The 20048-nt window shown below is 38.4% G+C and overlaps 2 protein-coding genes across 2 annotated transcripts in view; one reads left to right on the forward strand and one right to left on the reverse strand.

Moving 5' to 3' along the window:
• Nucleotides 1-12705, forward strand: part of etnppl (ethanolamine-phosphate phospho-lyase) — a 14032-nt gene extending 1327 nt beyond the window's left edge. Inside the window, exons 2-12 of the mRNA XM_072687830.1 lie at nt 690-849; nt 4402-4476; nt 4962-5055; nt 6677-6793; nt 7912-7994; nt 8354-8579; nt 9252-9406; nt 9930-10019; nt 10717-10847; nt 10929-10999; nt 11412-12705. Coding sequence (XP_072543931.1) covers nt 690-849; nt 4402-4476; nt 4962-5055; nt 6677-6793; nt 7912-7994; nt 8354-8579; nt 9252-9406; nt 9930-10019; nt 10717-10847; nt 10929-10999; nt 11412-11501 — 1292 coding nt within the window. The 3' untranslated portion in view covers nt 11502-12705. The remainder of the gene's footprint in view (nt 1-689; nt 850-4401; nt 4477-4961; nt 5056-6676; nt 6794-7911; nt 7995-8353; nt 8580-9251; nt 9407-9929; nt 10020-10716; nt 10848-10928; nt 11000-11411) is intronic.
• Nucleotides 12706-13990: 1285 nt separating this feature from the next.
• Nucleotides 13991-18286, reverse strand: ostc (oligosaccharyltransferase complex subunit). The gene is made up of 4 exons (XM_072687831.1): nt 18050-18286; nt 16990-17083; nt 16023-16220; nt 13991-14445 (listed from the first exon to the last, which is right to left on the reverse strand). Exons 1-4 carry the CDS (start codon nt 18186-18188, stop codon nt 14427-14429), a joined length of 450 nt encoding a protein of 149 aa, XP_072543932.1. The 5' UTR covers nt 18189-18286; the 3' UTR covers nt 13991-14426.
• Between the last annotated feature and the right edge of the window lie 1762 nt (nt 18287-20048).

Raw genomic sequence — 20048 nt, forward strand, 5'->3', positions numbered from 1 at the left:
AGCAGACGCTCTTATCCAGAGCGACTTACAAAGTGCTTTGCTATTTACTCAAGAAAACCTTAGCTAGTGTTAGTCCTATGTGTTTTTTTATAATAAGAAGTATAATACTAATAAGTGTATATAGATTCAGTTTCATTCGAATGTATTTATATCACACTTTTCATAACGACTGTTGTCATAAAGCAGCTTTACAGAGATCTGGGTCAGAGCATCTTCTAAGCAAGCTAGAGGCAACAGTGGCATGGAAAACTCCCTCAGATTGAGAGGAAGAAACCTTGAGAGGAACCAAGAATCAAAAGGGGAACCCAGCCTTCTCTGATCGACATTGGATAATAACAATATCAGTGAGATGATAAAGCTCACACAGATAAACAGTCAGAAGCACAGCCATGCAGTGAGGTGTGGAGACCATATAGACCATATTGACCAGTCATACTGCTCCTAGGTTCTTTAATTCTGGCCCTGGAGGGCCAGTGTGCTGTACAGTTTGATCTCCCTGTGTCCTTCCCTTTGTATAAAAGCTCAGATGACTCTCAGGTGGATTAGTTATGCTGCTAATACAACTTTGAAAAGGAAGGCAAGTTAGAAAGGAAGGCAAATGGAGCATTAGCACTAGTGACACTGGAGTGCTAAGACTTTTGGATCTTCTCTTTCACTATTGAATAGTTCTGTTCATTTGCACCCCTCAGTTGGACACAGTCATCCTGATGTTGTCCGTGCTGGAGCCAAGCAGATGGAGCTCCTCAACACCAACTCCCGCTTCTTGCACGACAACCTTGTCCAGTATGCCCAGCGTCTCCAGGCCACTCTCCCAGAAAAGCTCTCTATCTGCTACTTCGTCAACTCAGGGTAGGTCAATTTACCCAGCACGTGAGAGTGAGAATACACATGTGTTAATGTTATGAGAATGCCAGACTTCAGCATCTTGCTTCTGCCAAGAGAGGAAAAAAACAGACCTTATTTGCCATGTCCCTATAGGACCTAGGAATGTTCCTCTAAAGATAAGCCGTGTCTGAAACTGTGCTCTATTTACATTCCTCCTACTTGCAAAAATCCAGATCACTATATAGAGCGCTATTATGGGAAACAGAATTAGACAAGGTAGAACAATATCAGACACGTCATCAGTCTTCCTCTGCAAAGTTGCATGTGAATCGTCAAACAACATGATGGATTATGGGCCTTCCACATCCATTTAGTGTTTGTACATTTGTACACTATATAATACAGTGCATTGTGGGACCTACGTTTTCGGGCACCACTACAAAATGGCAGAACCCCAAAGTAGTGCATTTTATGGTGAATAGGGTATAGTGTTTTTTTTTTGGGTAGCGCTTTACAGTACAGTTTGTTCCTAGCATTTAATGGGGAAATATGTAGTGATCATGAGCAGGGTGCTTACCATCGAGTACTTTTATAGAGTAAAGTCATTCATTCAATGTTGATGGGTAAGGTTACTGGTAAGTTCTCTCTCTTCTCTACTGTCCTAACAGAACTGATAAATACTGTGTGCTGTTGTAGACAGCAATTACACTGCAACTACCTATCATCATCCCATGCAGACCATAGTGTTATATATATATATGATGGAATCTGGACTGTAATGTAAGTGTATTGTTGTATGATCTGATCTCTAGTCTTAAAGCAAGTCCTTAAACAATATAAAACAATATAAACAATATAAAAAAGAACATTAGTTTAAAAAATTATGCAAAACGTGATGGTTTTTACTATTTATTGAGGAAAAGTATCTAACATTAAATATCTTTGTCAGAAAATTGTATGTGACCCCCATGAGCAGAACTAACTGCAGTGGGTTAGAGGAATTGTTGTTGATGTTGGTGGGCCTCCTGCAACATTTCTATTGGTCTGGACATTCCAAAATGTAAATTCCTTGTTTCTTCATTAAAAATGTCTTTGTGGACTTACTTGTGTTCTTAGGTCATTGTCATTAGGTTGTTGTCTGGCTGCATGAACCACTTACAGCTAAGCTTTAGTTGACAGATAAAAGCCCTGGCATATTGGTTAAGATTAAGATCATCCTTTGATGGCCATTGCACAGCAGTGTAACAGAATTTAGCCTCCACATTTAACCCATCCATGGCAGTGAGCACACACCCTTAGCAGTGGGCAGCCACATTGGGGATTAGGTGCCTTGCTCATGAACACCTCAGCTTACCTGCCCAGGCATTCAAATCGTTGACCTTCTGGTCCCAAGCCAACTTCTCAAAACGTGAGGCCACAGTTGCCCCAGTTTCCTGTAGAATTTGCTGGTACAATTAACAGGTCTGTTGATAATGACAAGATATGATACTTCCACCCTCATGCTTAACAGGAATGGGGTTATTGGGTCATACTATTATTAACCTTATTAGAATTATTATTAGGAATACTATTATTCAGGTTCATAATTCATCATGCTCTTGGACCACTCCTTGGGAGAGAAATAGTGGTGATGAATCATCTTCATTTGCACATCACCTGTCTCAGAGTGGATTAGTGGAGGGCAAACTCTTTGTTCTGTGAACTTTTCCAGCTTAATGAACATTAAAAAGCCTCAGGAATCTCTTTGTTGAAGGCATGACATAAACCTGTGTGGCAGCCTTGATAATAAGGACCCAAGTTTGTGTTCTTGAAACATGAGAGGGCCTGCTAAACTCGCACCTGATTGCTAAACCCATGTTTTTTTACATACTTCAGGTACTGTATTAAATTACCTCTTGTTCTACTCTTAAATACTTGTAGAAGGTCATATACTTCTTCAGACAAGATTTTAAATGTTGAACACTTTTGCTTAATAATTACAAAAATACAGAGCTTTATAAAGGGTTCACAAACTTCCCAGTGGCATTGTAGCTGACCTCAGACACAGAAATGCTAATCATTCACAATTCAAATGCCAGGTCCTTACAATAGCATATATATTGCTCCAAAGGCCAGACAGAGTTCTTACGAAATAGATTTACCATGTAAAGAAAAAACAAACCCAGTGAACTCACAGCCAATCACTGAACATCTGCATGTCTCCCGCCCGTGTTTTATGGCTTCCAGCCAGTTCCCAGTAACTTGGCTGAAGTGTCAACACGTGCAGAACAGGCTGTCATCTTTGTCTTCTTCAATGGTTTAAAATATTTGACCCCCCCCCCCCCCCACACACACACACACAAACACACAAACACACACACATACATCATGTCAAAAAGGTTTTTTAGGAGCAATGCCACAGAAGAATCACTTCTGGTTCCCTAATGAATCATTCAATTTAATATTTTAAAAACATCAATTGAAACCACTCAATTGGAAGGTTATATTTCTAAAAGTGTGGGCTCTAGTTCAGATACCCTGTGTTCTGCAGAAATACCCTACATGTCCAAATGTTTGTGGACACTCCTTTTAATGAATGCATTTAGCTTTTGTCATTCCGAGCTTTATACTAGCTCCTACCCTCTGGCAAAAGGTATAGCATGCCAAGGTATAGGCTTAAGACCAGATGTCATATACTAACCATCTGATTTGGTCAAAATGTAGCCCAAAGTGGATGTATTTTTTCACACCAAATATAGCCATGAAAATAATTTTATAAAACCATACAAACCCAAAGTAGTCTTTCTGAACATAATCACTGTTGTTCAAAAACTTAATTTATTGACATCTTGGAAAAGAAAGAGATGCGTGAAGCAATTGCTTTTAACAAATGATATTGCAGCAGTGAAGGACTGTCGCCCAATGCAGCACATTTAATTTAGACATGAAGAGAAGTCTTCTTCTAAACAGCTTTTCACCTATCACTTTTCAACCGTTGTTAAAACGTCATGTAAAGTTGTCTTTTCAATGTCTATTGACAAGGTTGTGTTGGGTGGGTGGATGTAAAAACTCATTTGTGCCAGGCTTAAAAAACCTTTTCAATACTAGGTTCTAGAGGTTTGTGCAATTCTGTTTGTGCTGGGCAATGCTGACTATATGTGCACTAGAAAGATGCCAAAAGCCATATCTGTAAGATGGGTAATTTACCATGTCTTTATTTGACACTGTATATGTGAATGAATGTAGCAATGTAAAGTCCGAGAAAAAATTCTTTAGGGGACTATAAAGTATATCTTATCAAGCAAATAATAAAAAAGTGAGGTAATGTAAGCTGTCTTTGACAATTATAAGCTGTAATATGCTACACTACTTACTGGGCATAGTAATTACAGTACTGTAATTGTATTGAGTTTGGCAGTAAGTCAAAAAACTCTTCAGGATGCTACTGCTACCAGTCTAATTGGAAAAGCATTGAACTAGAGATGTGTTGTGTTGAAAGGATGTAGCTGTCTCCAGAAGGTCTGACTGAAGGACCAGTATGAACCTGTTTTACAGCGACTCAGTAGCTAAACCAAATTCTTGTCCTTTGACCTTTAGCTCTGAGGCCAACGACCTGGCCTTGAGGTTGGCTTGGCAGCACACTGGCCACAAAGACATCATCACGCTGGACAAGTAAGTCAATACCACATTGCATCTCTGTCTGTTTTCTCTCTACTCTCAAACCTAAAGAGTAACTAGGTTCGTAGAAGCACTGGCCTATCAGCTTACACATTAACTCTGCCTAGTGTCTTGTGTCTGCTGTTGATCACAGAGGCACTGAATCAGCTATTTAGCCATACTAGTTTAATATGAAATGATAGTGGGCAGCACTATGTCCAGTAACCACTCTGGTACAGAATACAACCTGTACAAGATATAGGTAGAATTTGTCACATAATTAAATATGTAATGGCCCAGTTACATTTGAATAGTTTGTCAAAATGAAAGTAATACCCCTCGATTTCTAAAGGTTCAGGTTTGGAAAAAAGAAATGGATGTCGGCCCTCCTTTAAAACCTCTGATATCTCACATGCTTCACATAACAGCAGTTTGCTCCTTTGTTTATTTACAAGTTGGGCATTCAGTGCTTGACAATGTCCATTGTGCTGTTCCTGCAGTGCCTATCACGGCCATGTGTCGTCACTCATCGATATCAGCCCTTATAAGTTTCACCAGCTCGCACAGCCACAGCACAGTCAGCATGTTCATGTGGTAAGTACTGAAGGGTAACTCAAATACCTCACACATACACACCCTTCAGTTGATTGACTGACTGACCTCACCCTCAGTTATGCTCTCTTTCTCTTCTCATTCTTTCTTGAGTCAGGCTGAAAGTATTTAGCGCCATGTTATCATGGCAGCCAGCAGTTATGTGTCACTTCTGTAATCCAGCACCGCTGTGTTTCACCTTAACCTGCCAAGTCAGCACATGTTACCAGAATGAATTTTTTAACAAGACTGACTGTATACCCACCTTAAGGAACAGCTCCATTATTTGGATGTCTAGTACATTGTGCTCCTCCAGCAGCTTAATCTTGATAATTGCTGGGTTTATTTTTAAGCACAAACAGCAATCAGGTTCATCCTGATTTTGCTGGTGGTATATTTGCTGGGGTTGTGAAAAGGCTGGTCTCAGGTTCATCTTGCTCCACTGCTGAATATTACATGGCCCATACAGCTCCTCCAGTTCTTTGTTTTTTTTAAGTGGAACACTGTGCTCTTTGCGTCAACCTTGTCAACAGTCAAAACATTGAACCAAATGAGTTGTTTCACTGAAAATATGTTGAAATGTTATGTTATGTTATGTTATGTTGTGGTAACAAAGTTTAGATACAGTCATTGACAGAATATTGGCACCCCTGCACATCTTTCAAAATTCAGAAAAAAAACATTTCACACAAAACTCAGAAAAGAAATAGACTGGACATGATTATTGGAATATTGGAATGGAGAAACGCTGACTGTCTTTGGGGCTTTGTACCACACTGCACATAGGCAAAAGAAATAAGAGTAAAGATGAAAAGTCATTGCAAACACCTGGACAATCTCAAGGCTACCAAAAAAAATATCTCAAGGCATTGAGCTAACCTGGCACTGTAGCTAACCTCCCTGGATGTGGTTGGAAGAGAATAAACTGAATTAAGTTTCTGTGAGTTGTTTTGCTGCTTCTGGCACTGGATGCCGTGACTGTGTGCATGGCATTATGAATTCTTTATGAATTCAGTGTCAAAAAGCTGGGTCTCTGTCAGAGGTCATGGGTTTTCTAACAGGACAATGACCCAAAGCATATTTCAAAAAGCACCCAGAAATGATTTAAGGTGAAGCGCTGGGGAGTTCTGAAGTGGTCACCAATTCTGGATTTAGTCCAGATCTAAATCATATAAAACATGTGTGAAGAGATCTCAAAACAGCAGTTGGGAAAAGCAGGAGTGCCAACATTTTTGGCCATGACTACACATTGATGCTGTGTTTTGTTTGAACATGGCATAATTAGATAAAGTTTATTGGATTTAGTAGACATTTGCATCCAGAGCAACAAAGAGACTAATTATGTAACAGAGATCTTCCTGCATGGGAAATCGATCCCTGATGCTATATGAGGGGCAGCGGCATTACCTACTACACTAAATCAACTGCCACGTTCATACAATCATTTCTAACATTTTACAACAACCACACTGAAAATATTTGAACGATAAAAAAATAACTAATTTCTAATACGACAGAACTTACTACAATATACAGCTTTTTTTGTTTATTGGTTTAATGTTCTTAACATGACAAAGTGGGGGTGATCGAATTTTAAAAATGTGAAGTGATATGTGCTTCTCAGGCTCCAAGTCCAGACATCTACCGAGGAAAATACAGGGAAAACCACCCAGACCCAGCTACTGCCTATGCAGATGAAGTTAAAGAAATCATTGAGAAAGCTCATGGAAAAGAACGTAAGGTATGGTCAACAAGCATCCTAAATCATAATTGCTGTAGTAGGGCTTTTACTAAAATTCTTGCTTGGAAAACGATCATAAACAAACCAAATATTCAGAAATAATTAAAAATAGCCATTTCTAAATCTAACATCACACTCTACTTTAAGCCTTGCAGATTTACACTATAGAAGTTGCTGTTGTTTTCCTATACTTTTAATTCACCTTAGACCTCCAGATTTATTTGAATGAAATGACAACATTAATTAAATAGCCTGTGTATGTAAGTAATCACTTATATTTTATATCAACTGAAAATGACAACATAAATTCAAGTAAATAACATTACAATGTTACTGCTGTCTAGACAAATAATGTCTGTAGAATATGGCAACTTCACAGAAAAAAACAATAACATAATGCAACGTAATGTAAAGATTGAATTTCAAGTAATTTAGCATTTTTATTAATACATTCATCAGGAAATAGTTGCAAATGATGTTGCAAAAAAAAAACAAAAAAAACAAAGACTACTGATCAAAAGATAGGACAGTGGTAATATGGTAGTTGATATTAGAGGAGCTAGCTAACTGCAACTTTTAAGGCTTAATGTAAAGATGATATTAACGTTTAAAACTCTTTCATCTCGATGGCTTTCCTCTGGCTTCACTCCACTTTATAACTATTAATCAGTTTCTTCCTCATCCTCTTCTTTTCCTTTCCTTCATCTCTCTTTCCCAGGTTGCCCCCTAAAGGCCTAAAGTCTCGCTGATTTATAGCAACATCTCTGGATTACCCAAACGGCTCTTAATACAGGGAAATGAAGGGTCAGTTCATACAGACTTTTAGTAGCAATGTCCTGACTTCTTATGTTACAAGCAAGGTGGAGATGAATCACAGAAGCTCTTGGATAAAAGCAATTAGATTTTGGCCTATTCTATTGATGTCTTTGTCTCCCTGTTCTTCTGTGCACTTTTCTTTGCATGCAAGCTTCCCAATCTCTTTTATTTGAGATTCATTGCTCTCTTTCATTGTTGGCTGTTGTGTTTGATCTGAAGGCCCTTAAGAGCACTGCTGGTGAATAAGTTGTTGTTGTGCACTTGTAGGATATTGATTTCTTACATGATTTTATCTTGTGTAGATTGCTGCGTTTATTGCTGAGTCACTGCAGAGTTGTGGAGGGCAGGTCATTCCTCCAGTGGGCTACTTCCAGAAAGTGGCACAGTATGTATCACCAACCTTTTTTATTTAATTGGGATTCATTCGTAGGTATTCCACCTTATTTCATTACAACAGTGGAAAAAACTGGACATGCTTTGCAAACATTGCTCCATTCCACCTAATGGGAACTTTCTAAAATGATTGTAGAGTTTAGCTGAAAGTGAGGTTAAAAGAGACAGAGGTTGAGTGTTTATACAGACAGTGAAAGCCATAGTCCATGTTTGCTTTCCTGTGCCTAAAGCATATGAATGTCATGTAGATGTTTGTTAGTTGACCACACTTGCCATGTGTATAAAACAGTGTACTCCTATAGGTTCTACATGTCTGTGTTTGTGTGTGAACTGCAAACCTCCTTTCTACAGACATGTGAGGAAGGCAGGAGGGCTTTTTATTGCTGATGAGGTGCAGGTCGGTTTTGGAAGGGTCGGCTCCCATTTCTGGGCCTTCCAACTGCAAGGGGAGGACTTCGTGCCTGACATCGTCACAATGGGCAAACCGATTGGAAACGGGCATCCGATTTCGTGTGTAGTGACTACCAGAGAGGTGGCTGAAAGCTTCATGTCATCTGGAATGGAGTACTTTAACACAGTGAGGAAAAAAAACATGTATAGATCTTTATTTTTATTTTACTTGTTTATCTTCATAGATCAAGAAAACAGGAGGATTTATTTTTATTTATTTATTTTTTTTATTTTATTCACTGTCACGCCAAAGCCTTTTATCTCCAAATGGCAACTTCACAGGAGGAGGAAATAAAAACATTCATAGCTTCCAGTGAAAGTCAGTGTGAAAATAAGTTTAGAGCAGTGCTTCTAGAAGTTAACACAGGTCTTTCATAACCATTTGAAGAAAAAAAAATGCATTCGAACTGCATTCCATGAACATGTGGAGCAGATTGTTGCGCAAGAGGCTTTTGCTCTCTTCTGCAAAAACAAAATGGCGAGAATTTCTTGTAAAGTGGGATTTATGCCACTGGTGGTAGCTTCATATGTATAGTTCATTACACACACATGACTGTACAGACAATGACTGAAAACTGACTGACATTTACATCATATAATCCAAACAATATTACTGTTCTATACAGATATAAATTTAATATAATATTATATAATAAGTACTTTTAAAATTATCACTTGTTTTGCAACTTGGTAGTCAATAGGTTTTCTATAGCATGTCAATACAAGTGGAATCATGTCATGTAAAAAATGTAAACCCTGTTTAAACCTGACTGAGGAATGTCTCTGTGTCTATCTGTAGTTTGGTGGGAATCCAGTATCATGTGCTATTGGGTTAGCAGTGTTGGACGTGATTGAGAAGGAAGATCTCCAGAACAATGCCCTGCGAGTAGGGGGATACCTCAATGATTTGCTGAAGAAGCTCAAAGAGAAACATCCTCTAATAGGAGACATCAGGTTCGATTACAGCATCACTCTTACAGCTGCTTAATCAGCTTTTCCCTTCCTGAGTTTTTCAGAGGGAGTTAAGCAGCTAGAGTTAGAGTCAGACATTCTTCACAGTAATTAACTGCTTTGGTACACAACCTTCCAACTTCACTGGCAATGGCAAAATACTACACTGCCCGCTCTTGCTTCTTGCCACAAATTCCAAGAAATTATCACCATCATTTTAAACATTTTTGAAACACCAGCTACTCCCTACATTATGTGAGCCCTGCGTTATAAATGAAGTACTAGAAATGGTTCAAATGGTCCACGTCTTTCCACTATGAAGTTACCATTCTCAAGAGATATGAGTCTATTTCACAGCACACAGAAAATCAAAAACACCTTTTATGATAAAATGATCCCCTTACCAGTTAATATGCAGTAATTGTCATGCTATTCTCTATACCATCTAGACCTGTCAATCATCATCTTCTGTGCCAAATGAGACTAAAGGTTATCTAGAATTGTAATGCTGTTCCCTGTTTTACAGAGGCTGTGGCCTTTTTGTTGGAGTGGAGCTGGTGAAAGACAAGAGCGAAAGAACACCTGCAACAGCTGAAGCTCAAGATGTCATATACAGGTGAGGCTTTTATTAACAGATAATAACCTGAAGGCTAGGGCGTCAACATATTTACAGCTGAAGAGCTACATATATATATATATAGGGCTGGGTGTAGGCACAGATCTGGAGGGGGCTACAAAACAAATCTGCTGCACTGTGGCCTCTATTCATTTTTGTTTGTTATGTGTGGTGGTGGCAGCATCATGGTGTGGGGTGTTTTTCAGCATCTGGGACATTGACACTGGTCAGGGTTGAGGAAGAGCTGAATGGAGCAAAGTACAGAGATATTCTTAATGATAACCTGATACAGAGCGCTTAGGACCTCAGACTGGGCCGAAGGTTCACTTTCCAGCAAGACAATGATCCTAAGCACACAGCCAAGACTACACAGGAGTGGCATAAGGACAACTCTGTAAATGTCCTTAAGTGGCCCTGCCAGAGCCCTGACAGCCCTGGAACACAATCAAACTAAAAATATTATTATTATTATTATTATTATTATTATTATTATTCCAATAAATCTGGAAAAACACTTAGTTTTCACTTTCTCATTGTGGGGTATTGAGTGCAGATTGATGGGGGTAAACTTGATTTTGAAGGCCTCAACATAATATATATGTGTGTGGGTGTTTTATTACATGTGTGCTCAAAACTGGTGTACTTAATTAAAAGTAATAATTTAAGATTAATAAAAAAATAAATAAATTCTCCACAGACTGAAAGAGCAGAGGATTCTATTAAGTGCAGACGGGCCACACCGCAACGTCCTGAAGTTCAAACCCCCCATGTGTTTCACCAAAGAGGACGCTGACTTGGCAGTTGAAAAAATTGACCAGATTCTCACAGGTAGCCTTGGCAGCACCAAGTTTAGTTTTTACTTGATAATGATCTACTTTGATAACAATATCTGCTTTTTGTTATTTCAAGACCTTGAGATGACGTTGGACTTCCATATGCCTGCTAAGAAAAACCCTGAAAACGTTCAGAGCAAGAGAAAGGCAAGTTCAAATTTAAGTATCCAGTTTTTATTTTAAAAAAACCTCACTATCATATACAAACTGACCAGTCATGGCACATAACACAGCCTCCTTGTTGCTACACTCATTGTCCAATTTATCAGCTTCACTTACCACATAGCTGCAGATCACTCTATTAGACACTCCTACCTAGTTGGTCCGTTGGTCAGAGACAGAACTGTGTTACTACAGTCTGCAATTATAGAACTACAAAGTGCTCCTATATGATAAATGGAGCTGACATAATGGACTTGAGTGAAGAAACAATGAGGTGGTGTTAATGTTATGGCTGATTGGTGTATATGTTATAAATTTATTTTTGACTGCGGACTGAATGTTAGAACCATTCCCATTTTCAATTCAGTTCAATATCTAATGATATTTTCACTTTTAGAAGTTGTTGGAAAATGGACAAGAGTTCCACTCAAACGGCACCAGTGATATCCATCCTATAACGAAGACAAACAAAAGACGGAGGACATGATGGATTATGTCTTTCTTTAAACATCATACTCAATGCTTATAGAACAAGACTAATGTTTCGTATTCATTCATGTTTTAATGTATTTATCTTCGTTTTGATTATCTAAATGAACATTATGTAACACAAAGTCTTACTTTGTGTTTAATTTAGAGCATTTTTTTAATTTGCTTGTTTTTTGGTGGGGAGTGAAAGTTACACACACTGTATTTTATGTGGCCATAATTAAAGATGAATCTCAGGTTGAAATAACATTCTACAAATGCTTATCATTATTGAAGGAATAGTGTCTGCAGCACTTTTGTAGTACAGCAAGTAACTGTTCATTAGTAGTAATATCTGGTACTTGCATGTAATACAGTACAGTAACTTATGTTTGAACTAGTGTGTGTGTGTGTATTGTCTTGGTGACATTCTCCAAGCAGATGATTGTGTTGTCCTTACAAATTATTTGTTGTGTGTACCTGAATATATTAAGATGTAGATATTTGAGAGGTACCATGTAATTCAGAGTAATTAATGCCCTGCAATCAGTAGCTGTACATGCTTGGTAGTTTTCACAAAAACTAATGGTGCATGGATGATCATATACATGTTCCATGTGTACCAAACATTGCTGAATGTTTCTACCAACACATCTAGTAAATGTTTACTGTAAAATAAAGTACTACCACATTTTTAATTAGGATATGGTATTCTGTATATTAGTATGGGTATATAGATTGACCACAATTTCACAAGGAAACACTGCAGCTCAGGCTATGTGGAAAACATAGCTCAAAAAAACATTGTAGAAAACAAAAATCACTTAAAGAATGATCAAATTATTTAGATCGTTTACAAGAGGTCATCTGTAGATTAGCAGCAAGCAGCACTGAGGGACTGGGTGTGTAGTTGTACATTGCTAATGAGGTAAAAATGCTGCTGACAAGGGTGAAAAAAAGTGAACTGAATGTTAATCAAAGTTCACCCTGTGGATTCACATCGTGCACACATTCCAAAAGATGTACACTGATGCATTTTGCAAGAAGGACAGACCAATCTATTTTGGCAAAAGGTGCTCGTCCACTGAACCCAGTATTGCAAGCTGTTTGCATGCAATAGCAGGGAGTGTGCACACTCAGCATGTTTCACTACAACCTCATATGATAACAGCTTGTGAATCACTGGCCTGTTTAACTGTAATGGAGTGGAAAAGATCTTAAAGTGCTCCGTGTTTAACTGACTGTAGAAAAACAAGTTGAGGTTCATAACAATAAAACATAAAAAAAAACCTTTTGTTTACAGTTAATCATAGTTAGCTAAACATGTGCTAAATGTTTTATTGTGTGTTTATTTTAGTACCACTTTAATTTAAGATAAGATAAGATAAGATAAGATAGTCCTTTATTAGTCCCGCAGTGGGGAAATTCACAATTTATGTATCTTTTTGAAAAAGCTCACTAACCATAACCAGTACTGATCCATTAAACAGCATTTTTGAACTCATGTATCTGCAAGTTACAAGATCAAAAAAGGGCAGATATGTTTTAAGGCACAAAGGACAATCTTAGCCAATCAGGTAAGAGCAAACTCTTACATCATACGGACATTTTGCCCCCAGTAACCTGAAGCCAGCTACAGTACTCATACTTACAACGATTTTAAGGGGTTTAGTCTTGTCTTTTATTATTATTATCTATTATTTGTATGACAGAAATAATATGTAATATGTAAAACTATATGTCCAAACGTTTGTAGATACCTGCTCCTCCAGATTTTGTATTAAAATCAGGTGTAATAACAGGGAGTTTGTCTTCCCTTGCTGCAGCAGCAGCCTCTACTCCTCTGCAAAGGCCTCACACTATTTTTTGGAACATCGCTGTGAGGATTTGATGCAATTTGGCTGTGAGAGCATTAAAGACATTCTACTCTTATAATGGATGATTACATTCAGATTAAAAAAAAAGCCACTCAAATTTATCCAGGTACTGGCTGGAGCTCCAGGACTTTAGAGAAGTCAGTTCCACTACCGGTGACTTTAGACCCCTGTTAAACTGACAATGCTTTTCTAATGAGATTAAACAAGCTGTGCATGCAAAACTGTGTCAGTAAAGGATGCAATGGAAAGAATGTAGAAATGCTCGATAAAGTCCTACTAGGTTTGTTGTTCTAGGAATAACAGTGTTTTAGTCTTGGTAACAATGATCAAAGCCAAGTCGCCACATCTCTGTCTTTCCTCTCTGTTATCCCTGTTTTTACTAATCCGAACACTCTCATGTGATATCACACGATGTTGTTATAACCACTTCTTCATAACCCTTTGGTCACTAACTTTGACCAAACAAACAATACACGTTAACTGGCCCAAATGACCTCAGCTCTCGCTTGATCAGATAGCACTTTCACACACAAGCCAAAGATTTTAAAGCATTCTTCAATACGTATGTAACTACATTAAAACATAGGGGGGAAATTAGGGAACTCTTGAAGGCAAAAACAGCACATCAAAATTGTGGAAAGAACATTTATTTTGTTTGTTTTTTATAGAAAAACAGCTTGGCCCATCACACAGATGCCAGATATTCTGACTTTTTTCTAGCTTTTACAAAACAAGTGCATAAGGGACAGGTTCAACATGGAAATGGGTTTTGATCACCTTACACAAGGGTGCTTAATACAATGCAAGCCTCCTTATCAGAATATCATCAATAGTAGGTATGAAGATTTTGCAGGATTCAATAAATCTCAACTCCGTTCAGTAACATGGAGCTTTCAGGGACAAGTCATTCAAACAGACAAACAGAGAGATAAAACTGGGGGCAGAAAAATGATAACTGCCCGGCACACTGATCCTTGGCACTGGAAAGGGGTGTCCTGTTCATCTGCAGTCATTCCTTAATCTCTGTCTGTGAGATGTGCCACCCTAAAGGCCTTGTCTAAGCAGCTTTAACCCATGAGATAACCACTGCAAAACAAGACACATGAGCACAAGTTTAAACAAGTATGTAGATTGAAAAAGAACCAAGCAATGAGTCCTACCTATTGCCACAGATATAATCTGCTTTAATGTGTGTGATTTAGGTTTCTCAAATATGAAGTCGAGCAATAATCAGTGGATTATGAGTATTAGATCACTGCAGAAAGTCAACGAAAGAAATGCCACTGTGAAAACTTTCAAGCTGTCATTTTCAGCCTGTGAGCCACAGCCCCCCAGTGGGCCATGGTAGTACTGCAAGGGGGTGATTGAGAGTCTTATTTATTAAATTTCAAAACTGTTAAGTGACAACTATTATATGTTTATAATTTAGTGCAAGTCAATGTAAACAATATTTAATATGCATATGTTCATATGGAATTCATCTATTAGAAATGAATGGAAACAAAAAATAATACTGCTGTCTTTTAAGTTATACTATTTACATTAAAACGATCAAGTCAATTAAATATTCTTGTGGGATGTTTCTAAGGTTGGAAGAGAGGGCTGCGAGTTGCAAAAAGGTTGGGAAATCGTGCTCTGAAGTTTAAAATAAGATGAATTCAGAGCTCATGTCAACTCTTCAGCAAAATCAGAACCTCTACATATCAGAGCAATGATGAAAAAAATAGTATAATAGTTGACTATGACTATATTGCACAGAGGGACAAAGGGTCAACATGGCTGCAGGTTTTAACAGCAACTTAACAGAAGCACACTTGGCCAACTGTTGAAGAGTGAGATCAAAGCAACACTCTAAACAGGTATTTTTGCACCTGGGCTCCCCCTACAGTTGGGAAAAGAAATTTGCATTTTTCTGGATGAGCTGATAGACACAGTCACTGAAAGTGACAGTACAGTACAGAGGTACATTAATATTTACACATATGAGGTTATGCAACATAACACAGCTCTCGCAAGAACTGTCCTACTCACTTCCCCAAATTTAATACTACAGTCAGCAGTGTGCCGAGTCAGGAGTAGTACAGTCAATGGTGCATTAAGATGAAGGAAAAATGCAACATGGTGTTGCTTTAATTAATTAAACATGCAAAACTAGGTGTGTTCTGTCTTGTTAAGAATGAAAACCTGCAACCACACTGGACCTTAGAGGAGCCCTGATCTAGCCCTGATCTTTTGTGACTGTCATGAAGAGTGTTTTGAACCTTGTAATGTAATGTAATGTAATATGTCCATTAATAAATTATTAAACAAAGATATCCATTATCTTGTGCCAGTCTTCTTATACATTAAACCAAAAAACGTTATACTGTATTGCTTGTAGTTGATGTGGTTAAGAACTATGATAGACTGAAAGGTGGATAAATTGATTAATACAAAATGCAGAAAAAACATAAAACAGTATCTTACATATTTTTCCCAAAACCTTGTTTGTGTGGTCTTGAGTAACAAATCTTCATTTAATAAGTGAGGAGAAATGTCAGAACAAACTGACTTTTCAAGACTGCTCGAAAGGAAGTAGCCAATAAGCAATATAAACGCCAGAACCACAGAGTAATCCCGGATTATTTAACCAACCTAACAGACTTCAGGAATTGAGTACTTACGGCAGCTTCATCCTCATGAACACTCTGGCCATGAAGAAGCTCAGCAGCACGCTCACAAAGCCGATGAAGAGCAGCAAGAAGCGGTTGAGTTTAGGAATGTTGGGTGCGTTGGAGCGGTCCAAAATTATAAAGCCAAGACCACCCATTGTAAAGAGGAAACTGGACGCCAGACCCTCCATGATGTACTGTCCGTTCACCCTGAGAGAAAGAGTGGACGGATATTTCAAGACATTTACAAAAACTAAACCTTACAGTGACCATAAAGCATAAATTGGTTGCTGTGTGAAATAATTGCAGAGTCCAGGACAAGATGCCAATACAAGACATAGTGGTTAATAACAGTATCAATACAATAATAAAAAATTCTAACTGCCAGTATGGTCACAGCTTTCAAAACAAACAAAAAAGGCTAGGTTCACACAGCAGGTAAAGTTTCCCAAAGGCTGTTCATGCTTTAAATGTGACCTATATCTGAAGTTTTTTTTTTTTTTGCTAAACTGACAAACATGCTCAAAAGAACAATACTGCACATGCACTGCTCGCCCAGAGGTAAACAAACTATCAAAATGGGGTCAACAGTAACAGCCACTTCCTTAATGCTAATGTTAATGTGCAGTGGAGGCCGGCTGCGAATTCGGAAGCAACTTATCATCAGAGCAAGTAGGCAAGAAAGGACAAAGAGTGAACCCTTAGCAACCGATTTCACAAACTGCTGTCAAAAACTCCCAATACAATGCCTTTATTAAAAAAAAAAATATATATATATATATATATATATATATATATATATATATATATTAAATAAATACTACATTGAATTAAACAGAACTAATGCTGATCTTTGTAATCAAACATGCAGTTGACACTTGCTGTTTAAGCACTACCAATATACACAATAGTGTCAGAAAAGCATATTGTGCGTCACAACAACAACATGTACCATCATAAAAACAAAACATCCTCATACCTGTATGCCAGAAATGCCACGGGGCGCTGGTGACCATGTTCATCAGTCATTGAGCCAACACTGGGGGGCTCAACAATGACATCGTAGATTATACCTGAAAATGAAAATGAAAATCACTCTCATTTCAGCTGGTTAATATCAAGCAACATCAGTCAGATATAATATGTGGACAAAAGTATTAGGACACCTGCTCATTCATTGTTTCTTCAGTAACCAACAATACTGAAATTAGTCCTGCTTTTGTTGAAGAAACGGTCTCGACTGTTGAGGGAAGGCTTTCTACTAGATTCTGGAGAATGCTGTAAGAATTTGATTGCATTCAGCAACAGAAGTGTTAGTGAGGTCAGGATGTTGGATGATCACCACTCCACCTCATCCCCAACTGATCCCAACAGTATTGGATGAAGCACCATCCATCATTCCAGAGAACACAGTTCCACTGCTCCACTACTAACGCCAAGGGCCTGTGTACCCCTTTAGCCCACGCCTGGCATTAGGTACAGTGCCAATACGTTCATGCTCATCTTCCCTTCGGAGTCATTTTGTTAATAAGGTCCTATTGGTAATGCTTCTCTAGCTGTGTATGAGCACTAGGAGCATCTTAAATCTGAAGGCATTTATCTAGCTACTTCACAACACACACTTGGACGGCTAAATTATGGGCTGTTGGACCTGATAACCATGATGTAATTTGTACTAGGTTGCTCTAGGTACGGAGTATCAGCATAGCTTTACCTGCAGCTCAGCTCAACGGCTAGCTAAGCTAGCTGGCTAGCTAACTAACTACTGCTGCTGCAGCTTACTTAAAGCGTAGCAGCCAATACCGACAGCTAGCTAGCAGGCTAGCTAACCTAGCTAGCTAACGACAGTGTGGAAAAGATATGACCTGTTTTAAAAGACAATAAATCACTAGCACTTGTTTGGTGCAAATGAAAATTAACACTAATTAGTTTAAGCTAAGCTGAGCTGAGTTTGCTGAACATTTTGTAGCTGTGGGCTCAGTCAGATCCAGCTGACTGACTGTGTAGCCGGTTAGCCTGAGCCTGAGTTCATGACTTACCCCCAGTGATGAGAAAATACGATACAATCACGACAGCATACACGGTCATTGCAGATGGCATGTGAAGCCAGGTCGGCTTCTTAATTTTGATATTTGGGCATTCTAACACCGCGAACGGAAGGCCAACTAGAGTCTCCATGATTTTCTTCACTTCTTCTCCGAAAGCGAAGCTCCAGCCGCTCTCAGTTCAGGAGCCTCCAGAGCGCCGTAAGACGACGTGTACAGGAAATAGCTGTACAGTCCCAACCGCCACAATACAGGACACACTCAGCACTGCGCTGATACACTAGATCAATATTATCATTAACCCAATAATATCCAATAACTACATCTGGCATGATATAAGAAATCACAGAACTATTTTTTTGTATCTCTTCATTAGATGAGCATCTATAAAATAGCTTATTTTACGTGACTAAAAACTCAGGCAAGCTCAGAGGACATAAGAGAATTTCACACCAACGTTTTACTATCAGAGGAGGAGATGATAGATACGTCTGTGAAATACTGACAGAGGTCATAGCATTTCTCCAACATTAAATGATAAAATAAAATTACGTAAATCAAGCCATTAAGTAAATCCAGCCAGCCACTTTGGATTTTACTACAGTGCCTATATAGCTAAAGTATTCACCACCTTGCAGGATTTCCCCTCTTATTGCTCTTATAATTGAAATCATGGTCAGTATAATTTGTTTTTAAGGATCCTTGCTTGGGGCTTGATCATCACTGATGATGAATAGATTAAGAAAATAGAGAGATTAAAAGGGACAGGGAGGTAGATTTTAGGGAAATTGAACATGCAGGCTGAGACCAGTGATTCTCATCCTCTGTTCCCTGGATATCTCAGGGCTTTTTGTTTTCTAGTCAACACACCTGATTAGTAATGAACAAGCCCTCCTTTGGTGAAATCTTTATCTTTATCCAGCTCCTTTCAGACCCTTAAGCCAGTCCATATTTATTCAGCTCCCAACACAGTCCATTTATTATCCACAAGGTGGCGCTGTTGCTCAAATATTCAGATGCTTGTCCTTAACGCACCAACTGAGAGAAATTCAACAGGACCTCACAGAAGACTCCTCCTCAAAACTGTGGACATATGTATTTAATTATTTTCTAAAAGTATTAAAGTAAGAGCTGCTTTCAGTAGAAACATCTGGCACCACTGGTTCGCAAGACACAAATACACTACCTGTCCTAATCTTTAAATAATTTTATGGAAAAGTTGTTGTTTTACTTGTTGAAATTAATATGAGATTATTTGGTTATAGGCTTGGTAAACAAGTAAATCTTAATAAATAAGAATATATATTAAAGGCTAAAACAAGAGTCAGATTAACAGACGAGATTTGTTTTCTCCACAAAATGGAAACGGGTGTAAAAAAGAAACGCGTGGAAAATATAAAATACCCCAAAACGGGTGGACAGCCTAAAGCAGTTGGCGATCCCTAAAGCAGGTGGAGATTCCTGACTGGAAACGGGCGGAAAAAGAAAATAAACGCGGAAAACAAGTGTAGATCTCAACATAGGTAGAAATGCCAAAACAGGTGGAGAACTCGATCTGATTCAACATCATTTCATGATTAAAAAAGATTTTTAAAGGTCCCGAATGTCGATGAAATACTTTTTGAAAATGTATTTTCAGTCGCTTCACTGCAAACAAAACAGTGATTTGTTTTTTTGTGTGTATCTTTATGATCATCTCTTCAGGCATCAGGCACTGGAGGCAGAGAAAAGTGAAATCAGAGAGCTGGGTTTCAAGTCCTGCTCGTGTTTTGTGGTCAGTAAAAAGTGAGCAGTCCAGCCCGAGCCGGGCTGAATCTGTTTTCTACATATTTACACTGTAACACTGTAAGTGCTGTATGTAATATTTATGATACACACAATGCAAGAATTCCTCTTACCTGGAGCTCAGCGACACTGTATGAAAGGAGACACTAGTAGAAGGTCGCTTTGCTATTTTAGGACTGATGTTTGCAAGCAGGTCTACTGGAAACAT

Source organism: Salminus brasiliensis, chromosome 9, assembly GCF_030463535.1.
Source record: "Salminus brasiliensis chromosome 9, fSalBra1.hap2, whole genome shotgun sequence".
In the NCBI taxonomy this organism is placed as follows: domain Eukaryota; kingdom Metazoa; phylum Chordata; class Actinopteri; order Characiformes; family Bryconidae; genus Salminus; species Salminus brasiliensis.